This window comes from Heterodontus francisci, chromosome 8, assembly GCF_036365525.1.
Source record: "Heterodontus francisci isolate sHetFra1 chromosome 8, sHetFra1.hap1, whole genome shotgun sequence".
Lineage (NCBI taxonomy): Eukaryota > Metazoa > Chordata > Chondrichthyes > Heterodontiformes > Heterodontidae > Heterodontus > Heterodontus francisci.
In genome coordinates this window covers 46,062,730-46,083,973 of record NC_090378.1, presented here as the reverse complement: position 1 = coordinate 46,083,973, position 21,244 = coordinate 46,062,730, and the positions used below count along the sequence as shown (strand labels likewise).

Below are 21,244 nucleotides of genomic sequence, written 5' to 3'. Positions count from 1 at the left end.
GATAGAAAGATTAGAGGGGAGAAGAGGAAAAACATTTTCACCCTAAGGGTGGTGGGGGTCTGGAACTCACTGCCTGAAAGGATAGTTGAGGCAGAGACCCTCAACATTCAAAAGGAGTCTGGATATGCACCTCAAGTGCCGCAATCTGCAGGGCTACGGACCAAATGCTGGAAGGTGGGATTAGAATAGATGGATCGTTTTTTGGCTGGCACAGACATGATGCCTTAAACATTCTATGATTCTAAGTGGTCCAAAGTGTTTTGAAAAGCTGTAAGAGTGACACAACATGAGATTGATTGATGACATCAGAATTTACCTTCTTTTGAAATGCAGAGAAACTAGAAGTCATGTTTTTTATATATTTATCAGATAAACTCTGTCTTTAATTCTCCAAGTAACAGTTTGTTAGATGTCAGTAATTTAAGGGACTTACATTGTTTAATTGTCCTGTGGTTTTAAAATGTTAGAGAGACCAGGAAAGGAAGTTGCTGTTGTATGTGGAGTACTGGCACCTTATTTAAGGAAAGATGTAAATGTGTTGGAGGCAGCACAGAGAAGATTTACTAGACTAATACCTGGAATGGGCGGGCTGTCTAACAAGGAAAGATTGGACAGGCTGGAATTTAGAAGAGTAAGAGGCGACTTGATTGAAACATACAAGATCCTGAGGGGTCTTGACAGGGTGCATGTGGAAAGGATGTTTCCCCTCATGGGAGAATCTAGAACTAAGGGTCACTGTTTAAAAATAAGGGGTCGCCCATTTAAGACAGAGATGAGGAGAAGTTTTTTTTCTCAGAGGGTCGTGAGTCTTTGTAATTCTCTTCCTCAAAAGGTGGTGGAAGCAGAGTCTTTGAAAATTTTTAAGGCAGAGGTAGATAGATTCTTGATAAGCAAGGGGTGAAAGTTTATTGGGGGTAGGTGGAAATGTGGAGTAATCAGTTCAGCCATGAACTTATTGAATGGCAAAGCAGGCTCAAGGGGCTGAGTGGCCTACCCCGCTCCTAATTTGTATGTTCGTATTTACTGATAAAGATCTTGAAGGCATCTATAACATCCACAAGGGGTGATGAAATTACTGAGGAAATTTAAACATATGCTGATCATCAAGGCAGTCTCTAATATTGCAGTTTGCACAAAGAATTAGACGCCTCAGTGGACAATTGTAGCTTAAGGTGGATTTTGATAGGACAGTACAATCCTGTCAAAGGAATATCCTGCCCACCTTAGAAAAAGTAGTATAAAAATCACTGTAGAGAGTGATTCAGTAGTTCTGCTGGGCAATTTGGTCAATTGCTGAAGAGTACAATCAATGGTAAGTGACTGCTCGCTGGGTGATCGTATGTATGGCCCCTTGTAACATATTTGTGATTAATGAGTATATCGCTAAAGGGTGTAATGTGTTAACTAGTATTCCTACCAAACCTAGTAAAGACACTGGTTTTTAATTTGGACTTTGAGTGTTGTCTCATTATTTCTTGTAATTCTCGTATCTGAACAGTAGAGTAATCTGGTCAGGCCCACAGGTGATCAGTACAGACAAACATTTCTATATAGATTTTACAAATACTAACAGCCACTACCTGATCATAATCTGATTCTGAGGAGAAAGCACATTACTTAGCCAATTTTACTTCCTCTCTTGATTTGACAGCCGACAGTTAACTCACATTTCAGGAGAGCCAATTATCCAGCTCCTATCTCGGGTCTTCAGGCTACCAAGGCCATCCAACTTATCAATTCTGTCCTCTTTCTCCTCACTGAAGCTGCGTTTGGTTGGGGGTGGTGTTTTCCTTTCCTCATGTAGTGAAAGCCGTTCCATGCTACTGTAAACCTAAAAGATGGAGACGTTTATTAGTTTTCATGTGGCTCTGTCTGCTGGCAGAATACAGTTTTGCATTAAAAATTGCAGAAACTCAATAACAAGGCTTTAAGAAAAAGATTCCTTAAGTTAGATTTTTACAACATTCTGCACTTTTCACACGCCACAAAGGAAGATGATTGCTGGAGGCCCATCATCTCAGTCCCAGGACATCGCTGCAGGAGTTCCTCAGGACAATGTCCTGGGCCTAACCATCTTCGGCTGCTCCACCAATAACCTTCCCTCCATCATTAGATCAGAAATGGGATGGTCACTGATGACTGCAGTGTTCGGTTCCATTTGCAACTCCTCAGATACTGAAGTAGTCCATGCCTGCATGCAGCAAGACCTGGACAATGTTCAAGCTTGTGTTGATCAGTGGCAAGTTACATTCGCGCCATACAAGTGCCAGGCAATAACCATTTTCTTCTAGAGAGTGTCTAATCTCTTCTTGATGTTCAATGGGAGTAACATCGCTGAATTCCCCATCAACATCCTGGGGGTCACTACTGACCAGAAATTTAGCTGGACCAGCCGTAAAAATACTGTGGCTACAAGAGCAGGTCAGAGGCTGGGTATTCTGCAGCGAGTAACTCACCTTCTGACTCTGCAAAGCTTTTCCACCATCTACAAAACACAAGTCAGGAGTATGATGGAATTCTCACCACTTGGAACCATAGAATAATTACGGCATAGAAGGAAGTCATTCAGCCCGTCGTGTCCGTGCTGGCCGAAAAAACTAGCCACCCAATCCAATCCCACTTTCCCTAATCCCACCTGGTTCATAGCCTTGCTGGTTACAGCACTTCAGGTGCAGGTCCAGGTACCTTTTAAAAGAATTGAGGGTTTCTGCCTCCACCACCATTCCTGGCAGTGAATTCCAGACACCCACCACCCTCTGGGTGAAAACGCTTTTCCTCATGTCCCCTCTAACCCTTCTACCAATCACCTTAAATCTATGCCCCCTGGTAATTGACCTCTCCGCTAGGGGAGACAGGTCCTTCCTGTCTACTCTATCTAGGCCCCTCATAATTTTGTACACCTCTATTAAGTCACCCCTCAGCCTCCTCTATTGTAAGGAAAACAACCCTAGCCTATTCAATCTTTCCTCATAGCTGCAACGTTCGAGCCCTGGCAACATTCTTGTAAATCTCCTCTGTACTCTCTCCAGAGCAATTATGTCCTCTCTGTAATGTGGTGACCAAAATTGTACGCAATACTCCAACTGTGGCCTAACCAGCATTTTATATAGTTCCAGCATTACATCCCTGCTTTTGAATTCTATACCTCGGCCAATAAAGGAAAGCATTCCAAATGCCTTCTTCACCACTCTATCTACTTGTCCTGCCACCTTCAGGGATCTGTGGACATGCAGTCCAAGGTCTCTCACTTCTTCTACCCCTCCCAGTATCCTCCCATTTATTGTGTATTCCCTCGCTTTATTTGCCCTCCCCAAATGCATTACCTCACAATTATTTGGATTGAATTCCATTTGCCACTTTTCTGTCCACTCAACCAAACCGTTGATATCTTTCTGGAGTCTATGGCTATCCTCTTCAATATCAACTACACGTCCAATTTTTGTGTCATCAGCAAATTTCCCAATCATGACTCCCACATTTAAGTCCAAATCATTAATATATACCACAAACAGAAAGGGACCCAACACTGAGCCCTGTGGAACGCCAATGGAAACAGCTTTTCATTCACAAAAACATCCGTCGACTACTGCCCTTTGTTTCCTGGTCCTGAGCCAATTTTGGATCCAACCTGCCACATTCCTCTGTATCCCATGGGCTTTCATTTTACTGACCAGCCTGCCATGTGGGACCTTGTCAAATGCCTTACTAAAATCCATGTAGACCACATCCATTGAGCTTCCCTCATCAATTGTTCTTGTTTCTTCCTCAAAAAACTCAATTAGGTTAGTAAGACATGACCTTCCATTAACAAATCCCTGCTGACTATCCCTGATTAACCCTTGCCTTTCTAAGTGGCAGTTTATCCTGTCCCTCAGAGTAGATTCTAACAATTTACCCACCACCAAGGTCAGACTGATTGGCCTATAATTATTTGACCTATCCCTCGCACCCTTTTTAAACAATGGTACAATATTCACAGACCTCCAATCGTCTGGTACCTCTCCTGTATCTAGTGAGGATTTGAAGATGATCCTCAGCGCATCCGCTATTTCCTCCCTGGCTTCCTTTAACAACCTGGGATGCAATTCATCCACTTACAAGGATGTCAGACCCTCTAGTACTACCTCTCTCTCATTATGCTTATCATATCAAATATTTCACACTTTGCCTGGATAAGTGCAGCTCCAACAACACTCAAGAAGCTCGACATGATCTAGGGCAAAGTAGCCCACTTGATCAGCACCCTATCCATCATCTTAAACATTCAATCCCTCCACCATCAGTGCACCGTTACTGTAGTATGTATCATTTACAAGATGCAATGCAGCAACTTGCCAAGGTTTCTTCCACATCATCTTCCAAACCCACGACTTATTCTACCTAAAACAGTGAGGGCAGCAGGTGCATGGGAACACCACTATCTGCAAGCTCCCTTCAAAATCATACACCATTCTGACTTAGAAATATATCCCCCTTCCTTCATTATCACTGGGTTAGAATATTGGAACTCTCTGCTTAACAGCACTCTCGGTGTACCGACACCACATGGACTGTAGCAGTTCAAGAAGGCAGCTCACCACCACCTTCTCAATGGCAATTAGGGATGGGCGATAAATGCTGACCTTGTCAGCCATGCCCACATCCCATGAGCGAATAAAAAAAATCAACCAAGCCTTATACACACATATTGAGCCAAATTGCCCCACTGGCCAATATAATATTATCATCCCACTTACAAGGTCATCAATATGACTACACATTTGACTAAATTAGCTACATGAGGTTGTTTAAATTAACTCCATGTAAGGTGGTGACTGGCATAGTTTACGATGATCATGCCTGTAAACCAAATAAAATGGGGGTTGAAGTTGTTAACTTTATGACAGAAATCCAAATTATCAAATTAAGAAAACCTAATCAGTTACAGAGTAGAATGAAAATAAAACAGCGGTGATGAAGATGTCCTGATTAATGTTTACCTACTCCATTCCCAAAAATTGTTTTGTGTCTAGATTTTCCAGTTAATGTTGCAAATGAATTAATGAGAAAAATTCTTCCTTTTTTAAAGCACTGTATCACTTGAGTTAGATGGATCTCAAAACGTTTCACATGTCATGAATCTCACTTTGAAGTACAGTGCCATTATTGTGCACAGATAAAATTCACAAACAGCAATCAAATGAACATCCACATTAATCGGTTTTTGATGCTGCTGGTTGAAGGAAAAATGTTAGCTAAGACACTACGAAAACTCTGTGCCTTTTTCCAATTATTGAGACAGGACTTTTACTGTACTGGATTGTTAGTTTGGATTATGTGCTCATGCCCTGAAATGGGGATTGCACTAATTTGATTTTTTTGGAACAGGGAAAAGCCTAGTAAGTGTTATTCTTTCTGAATGATCTTGATTTCACCTACTCAGGTTCTCACCAAATCCCTCAATTACTTCTCTCTTCAAAAACACATCTGGTTACCACATGGATCACTTATGGTGCTTCAAATTAATTCACTTCTTGAATTATAATACTGTAAACCCTGAAAAGAGACCCAATAGTACCTCTCACGTTCAGTAATCTAGATATTGCACTTACCTTGCTGAATCTTGGTGAACATGATGAAAACTGTTTGATTTCTACATGGTCATCATCATTAGTGTCATCTTCCTCATCAGAATCAAGATGGTGGTACCTGTCAGATCGAGCTATGACAAAAAAAGATATCTATCAAAAACGAGTACTAATTCAGTGATTTTTAAATTGACACATTTGCACACGTCATCTCAATCAGACCATTTTTGATTGCCACAAAGTCAGATAGATAAAGTGTTACGTGAAAATAATGGACTAAATCAAACACCCGCAACAAAAGGAGACTTGGTAAAAATTGAGCATTAAACTATCAAAACTGTTTTTAGTAATTCTGACAGCATCTGCTTTTTTTGTTCCTTTTAAAGTAACAAACTTTTTCATCACACACAATTTTAAACAGGGAGAGTTGGCATCATTACATTTCTATGAAAAATCAAATCTAGGTGATCGTATAGATCAAGTTCTGGCAATCTGGCTTTAAAGTCCAGGCAACAATTTATTTTGACTTGTTGCTTTGTCCTGTTTGATGTTTGTGACCTTGAAGATTCAGAAAGGGTTATTTTAAATATTGTCATCTAAAGTTCAAGTTCAACCTAAAGAAATAGGAATAAAATCTTCCTCTACTGTCTACAAGGGCCATTAAATGAGAACAACTTGGTTGAGTTCTGAGTTCATGGGACAATATTAGTCATAATTAAGCACTAAAGTACAACAACATTCACTTATATAGCATCTTTAACTTAGAAAAACATCCCAAGGCACTTCATAGTAGCGCAATCTGACAAATATTGACACTGAGGCAAAATAAAATATTAGGTGGGATGATTAAAAGCTTGGTCAAAGAGGTAGGTTTAAAGGAGGAGAAAGAGGTGGAGAGGCAGAGGTTTAGGAGGGGATTCCAGAGCATAGAAGACTGAAGGCACAGCCACTGATAGTGAGACAAAGCGAGTGGAGATGCACAAGAGTCCAGAGTTGGAGGAATGCAAAATTCTTGGAGGGTTTTTCTGAGGCTGCAGTGAATATTCATTGTTCATTGCAAGCAGAGGGCTTGCCTGCAGTTGAACTGAGAAAACTTGACACTGATACTGACGGACTTAATTGGTATCCACATCTGATATTCCTCCTAATGTGCTGTACACATTTTAAAAAAGTCAAGGAAAAGTGTTAGGATTAACTTGCACTACTAAAAAAAAATGAGGAGTTTTGTTTTCAAGGTTGAGTTAATGATATCAGGGAAAGCAGCTGAAAATTTACTGAACTCAGTCATGAGGGTTTTGAAATATCAATAATTGCAAACAGGAACTGTTTCTACAATTGTATAATTTCAGCTGTGCCTGTCAAATCAGCTCCCACCCATCTCAGCAACTTTCTCGAGCCAGTAACCCCAATAAGGTCTTCAACACATATTGATGAAATAAAATTACTGAGTAGGAATGTAAAAATGTAATATACAAATGTGAATTATAATTCTTGGTTACCATTTTATTTTTCAAAGTGCAAATCGTATGACACTTTAACATTAAACTTTGTTAATTTTTCCATAATTATGACAACCAGTGCACTTAAACTTGTACAGTAATGGAGCAAGAAGCAACAAAACAAAAGGAGAAGCTGAATGATTTTAGTTAGAATTTTATCTTTTAACCTCAGGCCACAGGTTTCTAAACTCTACCTACTGTCAAAGTAACTGGTGTCATCTTCTGACTCAAGCTGAGGAATGAATTCAGCTTTCTGACGAAGCAGACTGTTCCAGTCCAGGTCTGTGAAAAACCGATGTTGCTTAACTTCATAGACACTGCCTAAGGAGGACAAAGCATAGTTCTGTGTTGATTCAAGTCCACCATTCTTGACCTTACATGAAAGGGCAAAGCTAAGCAACTTCATCACCCTACAACCCTCCCTCACAAGCCACAAGCAAAGCCTTTTCAGTAAAAAATAAGGTTAATTCACTCTTCTAATTCCTGTACTGAAAAATAAAATAGTACAAAAATAAGCTAGCACATGCGCACAAATGGTTTAATTATTCTTAATGTGCTAAAAATAAGATCACTATATGCTGCAAAACTGCCCTGATAGCTCGTCAACTGTCTTTCAGATAAAAGATTGAGATTTCAAAACAAGCTCATATAGAAAAGTAGAAATATGAATAATGAGAGAAGAGGAAAGGGAGATGGAGAGAGAGAGCAATTAAAATGCACAAACACACAGGAAGATTTTAGTAACAGTAATTTTAAGATTCCAATCCAGTAGAATTCCATAAGTATCTCTAACATTGGTCATACTTCAGAGAAGTAAATGCTAATCATTACCTGCACCTAGCCTTTCCAATGGATTTTGCCTTAGCAGCTTTGAGATGAGGTCCTCAGCATCAGGTGGTAAAGCATCATCCCCATCAGGCCAAGCTATCTCATCTGAGCAATTAAACAAAAAGATAACAATAGAAGATTTTATGTGAAGCTAATACTTGTAACGTCTAATTTAAATAATTTAAAACTTCCTCCAAAATTAAATCGTATAATCATAAAAGTGTATAGCACAAGAGGTCACATGCCCATTACTCCTGTGCAGCTCTCAAAGAATTATCCACTTAATCCCATTATCTTATCCTTTCCCAATGTATGCTTTAAATGTTATTTTTCATATATTTAGACACTTCCCTTTCGAAGGCTGTTATTAATTTGTTTCTACCACCTTTCCTGGTAGAACATTCTGAACCCCTACAACCCTCTGTGTAAAAATAAAAATCTCTTAACATCACCCTGTGTTCTTTTGGTGATGAGTTTAAATTCATGTCCCTCTAGTGATCGACACATGACCAGCAGAAATAGATTTTCCCTATATGCGTTATTGAAAGAGGCCAAGTGGCCTCTTTCTGTGCCGTAAACTTTCTATGATTCTATGAAATCTATCATTTTGAACAGATTCCAGTTTACGAAGTAACAGCTTCAGGCAGAAGACTATTGGTTCATCTAGTCCAACCACCCACAGTATTCCCCTGGTGCATTTAACTCTGAATTCCAGTTTTTGAAAAGAACCTGCTTAGTTCCTTCTTGAAACTCATTAAGGTTTATTGGTTCACGAGCCATACCGGTAATCTGTTCCACATATTTTCCAGCCTTTTAGTAAAAAATTTCCTCCTGTTTTCCTTTGTTGCCCTTAATGTGTAAATATGACCCCTAGTGCTTAAATTCTATATATAGAAGAAAAACTTACTTGGATCCAATTTGTTCAAACCCTTCAGAGTTCTAAACATTTCTATCATATCCCCTCTCAGTCTTCTCTTTTCAGGAGAGAGAAGACCCAAGGTCGTCAATCTTTCTTCAAATGTCAGTCCCTGAGCTCTAGGATCATTCATGAAGCCCTTTTCTACACCCTGTCTGAAAATAACTTGATATCCTCTTTGAGATAGGGAGACCAAAACTGGGACATGGATGTAAGATTAAATACAAGAGATTTAGGGCAGAGCACAGGAAAAACTTAAAAAAAAACATAAGGTTGTGTGGCTGTGAAATGCACTACTCGTGTTAGTGATTGAAGTGGAGACCACGGCAACATTTAAGAATAGATTAGAAAGATGGCTGAAGGAAAGGTGAATAAAGGGATATGGGAACAGGGCAGGACATGCGGTTAGGACTAATGCTTGTGTGGAGGATAAACACTAACCTGGTTTGTTTCTGTACTGCAATTTATATGTAATTCTATGTAAAATCTGTTGAATGCTATTCTAACATATTGTTTAATGCACTTGTTGAAATATTGGGTATAGTAATTTTACACAAGTTGTTAAGCTGTTTAAAATAAATTTACAACTTTATTAAAATGACGTCAGTAAACAGGGCAAGTAGCCAATCACACTAAAATATTCTCAGACAGCAAACCAGAAAGTTAAAAGCACTGATTATCATCACTTTTAATTTAAATTTTCAGATAGTGAAATAAATGATGTGATCGGATTAAGATAGAAGCTAAAATACCACAAACTTTAAAAAAAAATTATAAAGTGGAATTTTGTTTTTAAATCATAATGGAGAAATATGGCATTTCACAAAAATAAAATCAGCTTTTCAGAGCCAGTGAGAGTGTTTAACAGTAATCATGAACTTAGTATGCAGTTTAAAAACCCAGATCCACCTCATTCAACAAGGTGTAACCTTTTTGAGGGTTTTTACAGCAAGGCTAATGGTACTAAAGTGGAAGTTTTCACCAATTTACTGATTGCTTAAGGACTGCACTCTGGGAGGACCTCTACAGGACACCCTCTCAATCACTGACAGCTACTTCTGGGTTTCTGTGTTATCTTGCACACATGTGGAGATCCTGAAGTTGCTGTCAGCTTCAGTGGAGTAATGATGGTGAATGCTGACAACTTCACCATCATTATCACCGCAAAATCTGGGTGAACATTCTGCATTCTAGAAGCAATTCAGCTTTAGAGGATTTATTTGCAGCTTCTCTCCAATGTTCTCTACACATCATAATTGGGGTGAAGGCAAGTCCACCAAACCAAAACATAAAACTCACCACTTATCACTTGTCCAAACAGTTCCTCTGGAGTATCTCCAAAAAAAGGAACACATCCCACCAGAAATTCATACAGGATTATACCCATGGCCCACCAATCCACTGGTTTCCCATAACCCTGCCGCAGTATCACTTCAGGAGCAATGTATTCCGGAGTTCCACATACCTTTGTCAAGATAAAGAAACCAGGTTTTACAAAGTTTATTTGTCCACACATTTAAACCCTCAATATATATCTATGCTTCAACAAAATGTTTTTCAGTTTAGCAAACATCAATATGGTGAAGTGAATGGAATTGATATGGCTTTCTGTCCATAAATAGCAAGACAATGAAGGCAGCTCAATAAACTACCTGATTTTTTTTTTACAAAAAAATCACAAAAAGATAGTGTACCATTCATTGTAACAACTAGGAGTTGATCCTGCAACATTTTGGAACATATGGCATGGGATAACTGATAATTATATAACATGGATCTTAATCCAGCAGAGCATTTGACAGGCCACCTGACGAGACAGGATTACAGATGCATGATAATTTCCATGAAGACATGATCAACAGAAACTCAAAAGAAATTACCTGAAAAACAATTAACCAAAAAAAGTGCACCTTGTCAGACTATTAAGGTTCCTTGCTGAAAGTTTCAAGCAACACCGTTTCTCATACCAAAGGGGAACTATTTCTTTCCTATTCCCACCATCAAATCATTTTTTTGGTCCCTTGCATGGCCATCCACTCTCACTAGGTTAATGCCAGTCCCGTCTTAGAATCCCACTTACATCCTTTTATTTTGGCAACAAGCATCTCTCTGTCGCATACTTTCACTTCCTTTTACATCCCTATATGTCAGATTCAATTAGTCCCCCTACCACAGATCTACGTTTGAATTTACTTGCTACGGTTATTTTGAACTCTCAACATTTGCTTTCTCACAACATTTGCTTTCTCCGCAGTACTATTTAAATAGTTTTAGAAATTTATTTTAAAACACGTTGGAAATGGCATTGAGTCCTTTAGACCTGTAATTTCCCCGGTTTGATTGCTGAGTTGTTCTACCTTTTATGCAAAGATGGTGATGCAGTATATTGTCCCTGAATTTAAAATTTTAAAAAGTTGGCTTGTCCAGAAGGTCCTGCTAGAAGCTGCACACTTCTGAAAGTCAAGTGATTACATTATCAGGTTCAATTGAATAGTCTGCAATTCATCAGGCTTAGCAAATTAAAATTGGCCACTTAAACATGCCACCTAGACTGCAGCAGTTCAAGAAGGCAGCTCACCACCACCTTCTCAAGGGCAATTAGGGATGAGCAATAAATGCTGGTCGAGCCAGCGACATCCACATCCCATGAATGAATAAAAAAAAGTGCCAACATCTGTGGAACTGCTTTCGAGAAATGTGTAAGGGTGGCTGGGGTGGATGAAAGTGGAAAAGAAAAAAAATGTCTGGAAATGAGAGAGCTGCTAAAATATCTAACTTCTTTAGCCCATGAATTGTTGTTTTCCTCCCATTCCCTACTTAACATGCAAACTATTAAATGCTATTGCAGTCACATAACTGATGGTCAGAAATCAGTTTAACAGGAATCACCTTTAGATTTCCAGCATAAATTAGTTTTGTAATAATTTTATTCATTAAGAAACTACTGCTAGACAGTCAGTGGCTTAAGCCAACAATTACGACATATTAATCCTTTCTAGATAGATACGTGAACTAATTTACTATCAATTTTCACTGATTAAAATATTAAAGAATGGGTGATACTGTGCATTACAATACAGTAATTTCACTCTAGAATCTGTATTCAAATTCAGCCCAGACTAGTAGGATCACAGTCTCCTCTGGACTCTCCATATACAGTGGTTTTAAAGTGAATTTGGGCCGTCTTAAATCACAGCTTGTCGTAAATCGTGAATCTCACTAACAAAGTCTAACAACTTGCATTATTATAGCCAGACATAATAATAGCTGGTGTGTAAGGTTAAAACAAAAACATACCAATTGCAGCAGACAGCAGTTTTTTCTAAAGTAGCAAGGCAGCTTATTTTTCCTGAAACAGCTATACCTGAGCTTGGTACTGCCACTGGAAAAATGTTCACACTTTAGGGTTTTATAAGTGAGGCAAATAATTTGTGTTGTGCATTTAAGTTGAAACTTATCCAACTTATTTCACTTAAATGCCTATGGTCATTAAAGGGGAAACCTCGCCTTGATTTGAAGACAACTCTTGGAAGGCTGTGCCGTTCTCCAAGGTATAATATTTTCTTCTCCCTCATGCCATTCCCTTCAGTAACGCAACAATAAAACAAGGAACAAATTACATACAAAATTTTATGATATCCTTTAAGGACTACAGTATTTCTGTACCAATATTTAAGAGTTACCTTATTCCATGGACAATGTTATTAAGGAATGCCTATTGTATTTTTTCTATCCTGCTACACAATGTCAGCAGCTGAAATGTGCACTTAGGTACAAGGACATTGTGTGAAAGAAACTGTAAATGACATTCAGGATTCGATTTTTATAAATGTCATTTCTCATTTAACTACCAACTCCAAAGCCTTCTGATAGAAATCGCAGGAGAGATAACGAAGTAAAGCAGAGTATATCGTTGTTAGTTAGAGTTGTAACAATGAAATTAACACCAAATGTACTCCACAATGATAATTCCACAAAAAGAGGTCAGCAATAACAGCACTCAAAAATGTTCACTAGAAGATCATCTGGGGTTTTCACCTGCTTGTCAAGAAATTCTCTTGCGTCTTTTTCAATGTGCCCTTCATATAGATTGGTAGTGAGGCTCATCAGACCAATCTTTGAAAGTCCAAAATCTGTCAGCTTGATGTGACCCATCGAAGTGATGAGCAGACTGTAAGCGGAAAAAACTCAATCAATATTAGAGGTCATTTAGACATGACCGGTTCTACAATGTATTACGAGATTACATAGAACATAGAACATAGAAAATACAGCACAGAACAGGCCCTTCGGCCCACGATGTTGTGCCGATCCTTTGTCCTCTGTCAAGGACAATTTAATCTATACCCCATCATTCTCCTTTATCCATATACCTATCTAAAAGCCGTTTGAAAGTCCCTAAAGTTTCTGACTCAACAACTTCCCCAGGCAAGGCATTCCATGCCCCGACCACTCTCTGGGTAAAGAACCTTCCCCTGACATCCCCCTTATATCTCCCACCCTTCACCTTAAATTTATGACCCCTTGTAACGCTTTGCTCCACCCGGGGAAAAAGTTTCTGACTGTCTACCCTATCTATTCCCCTGATCATCTTATAAACCTTTATCATGTCACCAATACTTTTTCTGATACAAATGGGCCAGAAAGCTTCTATCAATTAACAGCAAATGTTTTCAATTTAAGTAATGATGTCAAGTTAACAATACTTCAAAATTGTCAATGTATTAACAGTTGTAGAAGTGTATGCATCAATAACACTTAGATACAGTGGATTAAATTCAAGACAGTAATGTAACCTGAAGGTTCATATGGCAATTATGTTTTGAGTCCTATGCTCAAAATATTTATGATTCCACGTGAATGCAAGACTAATGTAATTGAAATAATCATCGAGTTATCCAGTGTTATGTATTTAAAGTGGCAATTTTTTAAACACAAAACAGATTTTAAAAATGATAAACAATATGCTCATTTGTGGCATTAGGATGATGTTCCTTTACAGAAATTATCTTATTACGGTAATTTGAATAATCTTTGTACAATGTACATACAGTATTTGTTTCTTTATAAAACTGCTTTTGGATGCTATGTGCCAGCGGTATGTTAAATATTGGCTCTTTATGCTACCCATAAACATTGTGTGTCATACTAGATATCATGTTATAACAGGGTACAAGGCACAAATGTAAAGACAATGGTGATTGTAATATATAATCATCCAGCTCATTTTTATTAAAGGAGTTGACATTGAATGACCGACTTTCATTATCTACTACTCTGCATGAGAGGAAAAATTCCATTCTGACTTGAAATTTACTAATTTCATACTCATGTCCGCCAGATCCATTATTTCAAAGAAATCTAGGCAAATTAAGTTGTTGAGCTAAGGAATGGCAGGCAACATTTAATATTCTATAGAAGAAGCTCATGCATACTGGTATAGGAATCTTGTACATAATGCACGGGTGCCCAATGGTGAGGTTAGGAAGGTTTTGGACAGCATTTATTAGCTATTCACTGGAACTTACCACAGTGTCAACAAGGCTAATTAACTACTGGAATTCATCTTAAAGATATTTATTTGATTATAAGTTGAAACAAGCTTTTTGATCTTGTGTAACTCATGAAAGGACCACATTTATAATAGACACGTCTTTGTCGAGCATAAGACACAGGCTCAGAGTAGAGTTTTTAAGAGAGGGAAGCGAGAGAAGAGACTGAGACCAGTGCTTTCAGAAGCTGGGGTAGCAGCGCAGGTAGAGAATCCAGCAGCAGCACTTAAAGAAAAGAGAGGGGAGAAGCATGGAGTAGCAATTTAAGGGAATGGAAAAAGCTGTGTGGAATGAGAGTGGGGGGATGAAGGAAGGAGAGAAGTGGGCTACAGCACTTTGGAGAACAACATAGAAGTAGTACTTATGGGAGGAAGGGGGAAAAGAAGAGAAAGGAGAGAAGCCAGCAGCTGCACTTATTTGGAGATGAGAAAGAAAGAAAGAGCAGCACCATGGGGTGGAGGGAGATAAGGGGGAAAAGCTTGCAGCAGTGCTTTGTGAGGGAAATTTAGATACAGGGAAGGAAGAATGACTGTTGAGGTAGCTTTTCATGAAGTTTTGCTCCTTATCGGTGAAATAGGCTGACTAATTAATGCAACTGACCAGGTGGATGTGTGGAATATCTGGAACTCTTATTCTAGTTGAGGTCTCAGAGGCGAGAGTGCTACTACTGAACCAAGGCTGTCACTTGAGATGACCAAGGAGTTTTTTTGTATTAACTGGAACCATCTAATGAAATTGTTTGCTGTGGTAATGCTCATATGATTCACTAAACAGTAAATTCTTCTTCCATTCACCTCTTATGTACAGTCCAACACTGGCAAAGCCTGGTCAGAAGATCATTCATTGTGGCGGAAGGAACTGAGATATGCTGAGATCCAAAGGAATCGGAATAAAATTACACCCTGTCCCCACAAAAATGATTTGCTCAGGAAGAGTTTGAGATAAGAGGCAACATTGACAGCCGGTTCTTTTTTCACAAGACAACATCAAGATTAATTTGGTAGAGCACTAAACTAAGGTGACCTTGAATGTAGTGAATGTTAGAGTTCATACTTGTCTGGCTTGAGGTCTCGGTGAACAATGCCATAATTGTGTAGGTACTCCAAAGCCAGCACAGTCTCTGCAAAATACATCCTGGCCATTTCAACCGGCAAAGCACCAATATTCTTCAATAAAGTTGCACAGTCACCACCTATGGTACAAAATACAAAATAAGGACACTGATAGAAATGCTTTGCTATTTATCAATACTGGAAATCTGAATTTGAAAACATACCTTTTTACTAAGAACATACATACCGTAGAACTTTATGCATTGACCACTCCTCTAACTCCAACAGGTTGGCCTTTTTTAAAGTTCTATTTTGAAATTAATGTTAACACTGTAACATATATCCCATTAACTGGGTCAACCTGGAGTCCAGGAAGTTGAGTCTTTAGCTTCCATGTGTCATTTTCAACCACTTCTACCAAAACTTTCAACTTCTGTGATCATTAAAAAGTCAGCAGTTCCACTGATATCAGCACAGCAGTAGCTGACAAAAGGAATCTTGGTGTTGAAGGATTGGTTTAGTGTATTAGTTATCGTAATGGTAACCGATATTACTGGCTAACACTGCAGCAATTTATCAACCAACTGGCCTATCAGTTCAGAGATAAATGAGATAAATGCAGTGAGAAAAATATCTAAGTCACTAGCCTGCTAAATCAACCACTTTTCACCAAGCCCATAGGTAATTGACTTAGTGACGTGCCACAGTAACTATATATACTGAGTAATTTTATTTAAACCTTGATACTCTACAGACTCATAAGGAAAATATTTGAGATTCTAAGGAGATTTCACTTCAGGATACAAGCTAAATACAGCAATCCAGAGAAGCTGCAGAGAGGTTTAGACAGATTGGTGAAAACTTCAAAATTAGCAGCATTTAAAGGCATTTAGTGGAGCCAATGCCCTGGAATATCACAGAGTATCCCTTTCAGTATGTCTGATTCCAAGCTGATCAATGATATTAGTTGGCATTCAGATTAGTTCTCAATCGGATTGATTCAAGCTGATCTTTGCTGAGAGTTCGCTATTTGTTACAAACTTGCAGCTAGGTAGAGATAGTAAGGAAAAAACCCTTTTTCGCAAATAGTAAATGTTTGCAATCAGAGATTCAGCTGTGAACACAACATGGTTCAACGAAAAGTGCAGAAGAGCATGCCAGGAGCAGCACCAGGCATACTTAAAAATGAGCTGTCAACCTGGTGAAGCTAGAGCACAGGACTACTTGTGTGCCAAACAGGGAAGAAGCATGCAACAGACAGAGCTAAGGAATCCCACAACCAACAGATCGGATCAAAGCTCTACAGTCCACATCCAGTCGTGAATGGTGATGGACAACTAAACAACTAACAGGAGGAGACGTCTCCACAAACATCCCCATTCTCAATGATGGAGGAACCCAGCACATCAGCACAAAAGAAAAGGTGAAGCACTCAAAACCACCTTCATCCAGAAATGCCGAGTGGATGATACATCTCGGCCTCCTCCTGAGGTCTCCAGCATCACAGATGCCAGTCTTCAGCCATTCCAATTCACTCCACGTATTATCAAGAAATAGCTGAAGGCATTGGATACTGCAAAGGCTATGGGTCCTGACAACATCCTGGCTGTCATACTGAAGACTAGTGCTCCAGATTTAGCTGCGCCCTGAACCAAGCTGTTCCAGTACAGCTACAACATTGGCATCTACCCGACAATGTGGAAAATTGCCCAGGTGTGCCCTATCCGCAAAAAGCGAACAAATCCAATCCGGCCAATTAATGCCCCATCAGTCTACTCTCGATCATCAGCAAAGTAATGGAAGGTGTGGTCGACAGTGCTATCAAGCGCCATTTAAACAGCAATAACTTGCTCACCGATGCTCAGTTTGGGGTCCGTCGGGGCCACTCAGCTCCTGACTCATTATAGCCTTGGTCCAAACATGGACAAAAGATGAGGAGAAATTTCTTCACCCAAAGAGTGGTGAGCCTGTGGAATCCGCTGCCACAGAAAGCAGTTGAAGTCAAAACATTGTATGTTTTCAAAAAGCAGTTAGATATAGCTCTTGGGTCTAAAGGGATCAAAGGGTATGGGGCGAAAGCTGGAACAGGCTACTGAGTTGGATGATCAGCCATGATCATAATGAATGGTGGAGCAGGCTCGAAGGGCCGAATGGCCACTCCTGCTCCTATTTTCTAGGTTTCTAAAAGAGCTGAACTCAAGAGGTGAGATGAGATTGATTGCCCTGAATATCAAGGCAGCATTTGACTGAGTATGGCATCAAGAAGCCCTAGCCAAACTGGTCAATGGGAATCAGGGGGAAAACTCTCCACAGGTTGGAGTCATACCTAGCATAAAGGAAGATGGTTGTGGTTGTTGGAGGCCAATTATCTCAGTCTCAGGACACTACTGCAGGAGTTCCTCAGGGTAGTGTCCTAGGCTCAACCATCTTCAGCTGCGTCATCAATGACCTTCCCTCCATCATAAGGTCAGAAGTAGGGATGTTCGCTGTTGATTGCATGATGTTCATCATACAATCCTGAGATACTGAAGCAGTCTGTCGATATGCAACGAGACCTGGATAACATTCAGGCACCTCGTCCCCTTACAATGCAATCACAGGAGGTGATCCCTCCTCCCTCCTCACCATCCAGGGCCCCAAACACTCCTTCCAGGTGAAGCAGCGATTGACGTCTTCTTTCAATTGAGTACTCTGCATTAGCTGCTCACAATGCGGTCGCCTCTACATTGGGGGAGGCCAAACGCAGATTGGGTGGCCGCTTTGCAGAACACCTCTGTTCAGCCCACAAGCATGACCCCTAGCTTCCGGTTGCTTGCCATTTTAATTCACCACCTCGCTCCCATGCCAACATTTCTGTCCTTTCCTGCTGCAGTGTTCCAGTGAATCTCAACACAAGCTCGCAGAACAGCATCTCATCTTCCAATTAGGCACTCTACAGTTTTCTGGACTCAACATTAAGTTCAACAATTTCAGAGCACGACTGCCTTTTTAAAATTTTATTTTGTTTTATTTTTTAACCATGGGCCTGTCTTAATCTTGTTTTTTCAGATTTTTGCTTTTGGGAAAGCTACATTATTCTGCCATTAACACTCTCTCTGGACTAATGCTTTGTCTTTTCATACAACTATTAGCACTCCCTTTGCCTTTGTTCCGTGAAATCTTTGTCATTTAATCTCTCCTGCCCCAATGCCCTATCACATTCCTTCCCTTTTGTTCTTTCCCCACCCCCACCCCTCTTGTCAATTGCTCAGAGCTTATTACATTTCTAACCTTTGTCAGTTCTGATGAAAGGTCACAGACCAGATACTGCCAGACCTGCTGAGTATTTTTTTAGATTAGATTAGAGATACAGCACTGAAACAGCCCTTCGGCCCACCGAGTCTGTGCCGAACATCAACCACCCATTTTTATACTAATCCTACACTAATACCATATTCCCAACAAACATCCCCACCTGTCCCTATATTTCCCTACCACCTACCTATACTAGTGACAATTTATAATGGCCAATTTACCTATCAACCTGCAAGTCTTTTGGCTTATTTCCAGCACTTTTTGTTTGTAATTCAGGCAAGTGACATTCATGCCACACAAGTGCCAGGCAATGTCCATCTCCAACAAGACAGAATCTAACGATCTCTCATTCTGACATTCAATGGCATTACCAGCACTGAATCCCCACTATCAGCATCCTGGGGGTCCCCATTGACCAGAAACTGAATTGGACCAGCCACATAAATACTGTGGCTACAAGAGCAGCTCAGAGACTGGGAATGCTCGCTGAGTAACCCACCACCCAAAGCCCGTCCACCATCTACAAGGCAGAAGCCATGAGATTGATGGAATACTCTCCACTTGCCTGGATGAGTGCTGCTCCAACAACACTCAGGAAGCTTCAAAGCATCCAGGATAAAGCAGCCTGCTTGAGGGGCACCACATCCACAACCTTCAACATTGACTCTCTCCACCATTGATGCAGCAGCAGTATGCATCATATACAAGAAACACTGCAGCAACTCACCACGCCTCCTTTGACAGCAGCTTCCAAACCCGCGACTTCAACCACCTAGAATGACAAGGACAGCAGATGCACGGGAACACCACCACCTGCAAGTTCCCCTCCAAGTCACACACCATCCTGACTTGGAACTATATTACCATTCCTTCACTGTCGCTGGATCAAAATCCTGGAACCCCCGCCCTAACAGCAAAGTGGGTGTTCCTGAACCAGAAGGACTGCAGTGGCTCAAGAAGGAAGCTCACCACCACTTTCTCAAGGACAATTAGGGATGGGCAACGAATTCTGGCCTCGCCAGAGACGCCCACATCCCATGAAATGAATAAAAAATAGGCGCATCAGTCAGAGTGCATGTTGGAGGTAGCTAAGGACCTTCACTGCACAGCATACAAATCATTACTCAGGATGGATTGTTGAACAAGAATAAAGAATTTCCAGTGTGTACTGGATGATCTATTTTCATGAGCAGTGTGGACAGCTCACAGTAACAATGGATAAACTAACATTTCACCTAACTAAAATGATTTTGCACTTAAATCTTCTGTACATAAAATTTTCGGGCAATCCCGCTCAGTTCAGCGGGCCACCTTTGCATTCACCATCCAATTGAGGATGGCGGGCGGGAGGCCCAATGAGAGGGCCCGCAGGACTAGCCAGCTGACAGTCCCACGGGGAGGGGTGGGTGCTGTTCAGGCAGAAGGTTAAGTGCGAGGCACCTCAAAATAGAGGAACTCTCAAAAGGCTGCAGAAGGTTCTATAACAAAGAATCCCAGAGCTCTTAGGGCCATCAGTGTGGAGGCGTAACGCCTCCACAAGAATGATTTAGGCCGCGGCTGTGCCGATTGCAACTTTGCAACTCCATCATAGCAGCCTGGACAGCAGGCTCCAATGGCCCTCTGGAAGGCCACCTACAAATCGTTGCCGGGCTCTGGACCTATGTGGGGCCCATGCAACACCGGGGAACATTCCACTGGTGTGGGAAAATGGCCCTTAAATGAGGTCTTAATTGTCTTGATTGACTGCCCACCTGCATGGAGTGGGTTGCCAATTCTTGTCCCAGTCAAGCTCTGGGACATTCGTCCGGAGGTGGGACAACTTTGCGGAGCCGTCCTATCAGGGTTTTCCCCACTTTCCTGGCACCACCATCCCCCCCACTGCCTCCAAAGGGGCCAGGAAGATTCCAATCAAAGTGTTAAAACTTTCCAATGGTTCATAAATCAAGATCATGTTGTTTGGTATTACAGTACCATTTGATGGCAAGCCCGTTATAACACATAATATATATATATATATGTATCTCCACAAGCAAAACCAAGAGGATATGGGTTCAGTTCTGGGTACTGCCTGTGTGGAGTTTGCAAGTTCTCCCTGTGACTGTGTGGGTTTCCTCCAGGTGCTCCGGTTTCCTCCCACATGCCAAAGACTTGCGGGTTGATAGGTAAATTGGCCATTGTAAAAAAAATAAATTGCCCCTAGTGTAGGTAGGTGGTTGGAGAATTGAGGGAAGGTGGGGATGTGAGATGGAAAATGGGATTAATGTAGGATTTGTATAAATGGGTGGTTGATGGTCGGCGTGGACTCGGTGGGCCGAAGGGCCTGTTTCGGTGCTGTATCTCTCTATGACTCTATGATAACCCATCAGGTATCAAAGCCATAATTAAATCGTGGTCATTTTATGTAGGAATAATCAAGACATAGTTTATCTCTAACTATTGCCCTAAGGTGTTCATTGAAAAGAATTAATTTAAAATGAATGTATTTATGAAGTCCAAAGTAGTAGGCTAAAACTTTGCTGTGATATCATTTTGACAT

The 21,244-nt window shown here is 40.4% G+C and overlaps 1 protein-coding gene across 6 annotated transcripts in view; it reads right to left on the bottom strand.

Annotated features, from left to right (window-relative positions):
- mast2 (microtubule associated serine/threonine kinase 2) overlaps positions 1–21,244 on the bottom strand; it is a 560,338-nt gene that overhangs the window by 29,903 nt on the left and 509,191 nt on the right. For 5 of the 6 annotated variants that reach the window (XM_068037080.1, XM_068037082.1, XM_068037081.1 and 2 more), the window contains 7 exons: positions 15,416–15,554; positions 12,849–12,981; positions 10,110–10,275; positions 7,898–7,999; positions 7,265–7,387; positions 5,592–5,701; positions 1,668–1,831 (listed from right to left, as the gene is read on the bottom strand). In XM_068037080.1, coding sequence (XP_067893181.1) covers positions 1,668–1,831; positions 5,592–5,701; positions 7,265–7,387; positions 7,898–7,999; positions 10,110–10,275; positions 12,849–12,981; positions 15,416–15,554 — 937 coding nt within the window. The remainder of the gene's footprint in view (positions 1–1,667; positions 1,832–5,591; positions 5,702–7,264; positions 7,388–7,897; positions 8,000–10,109; positions 10,276–12,848; positions 12,982–15,415; positions 15,555–21,244) is intronic. The other variant, XM_068037083.1, reaches the window with a different exon arrangement.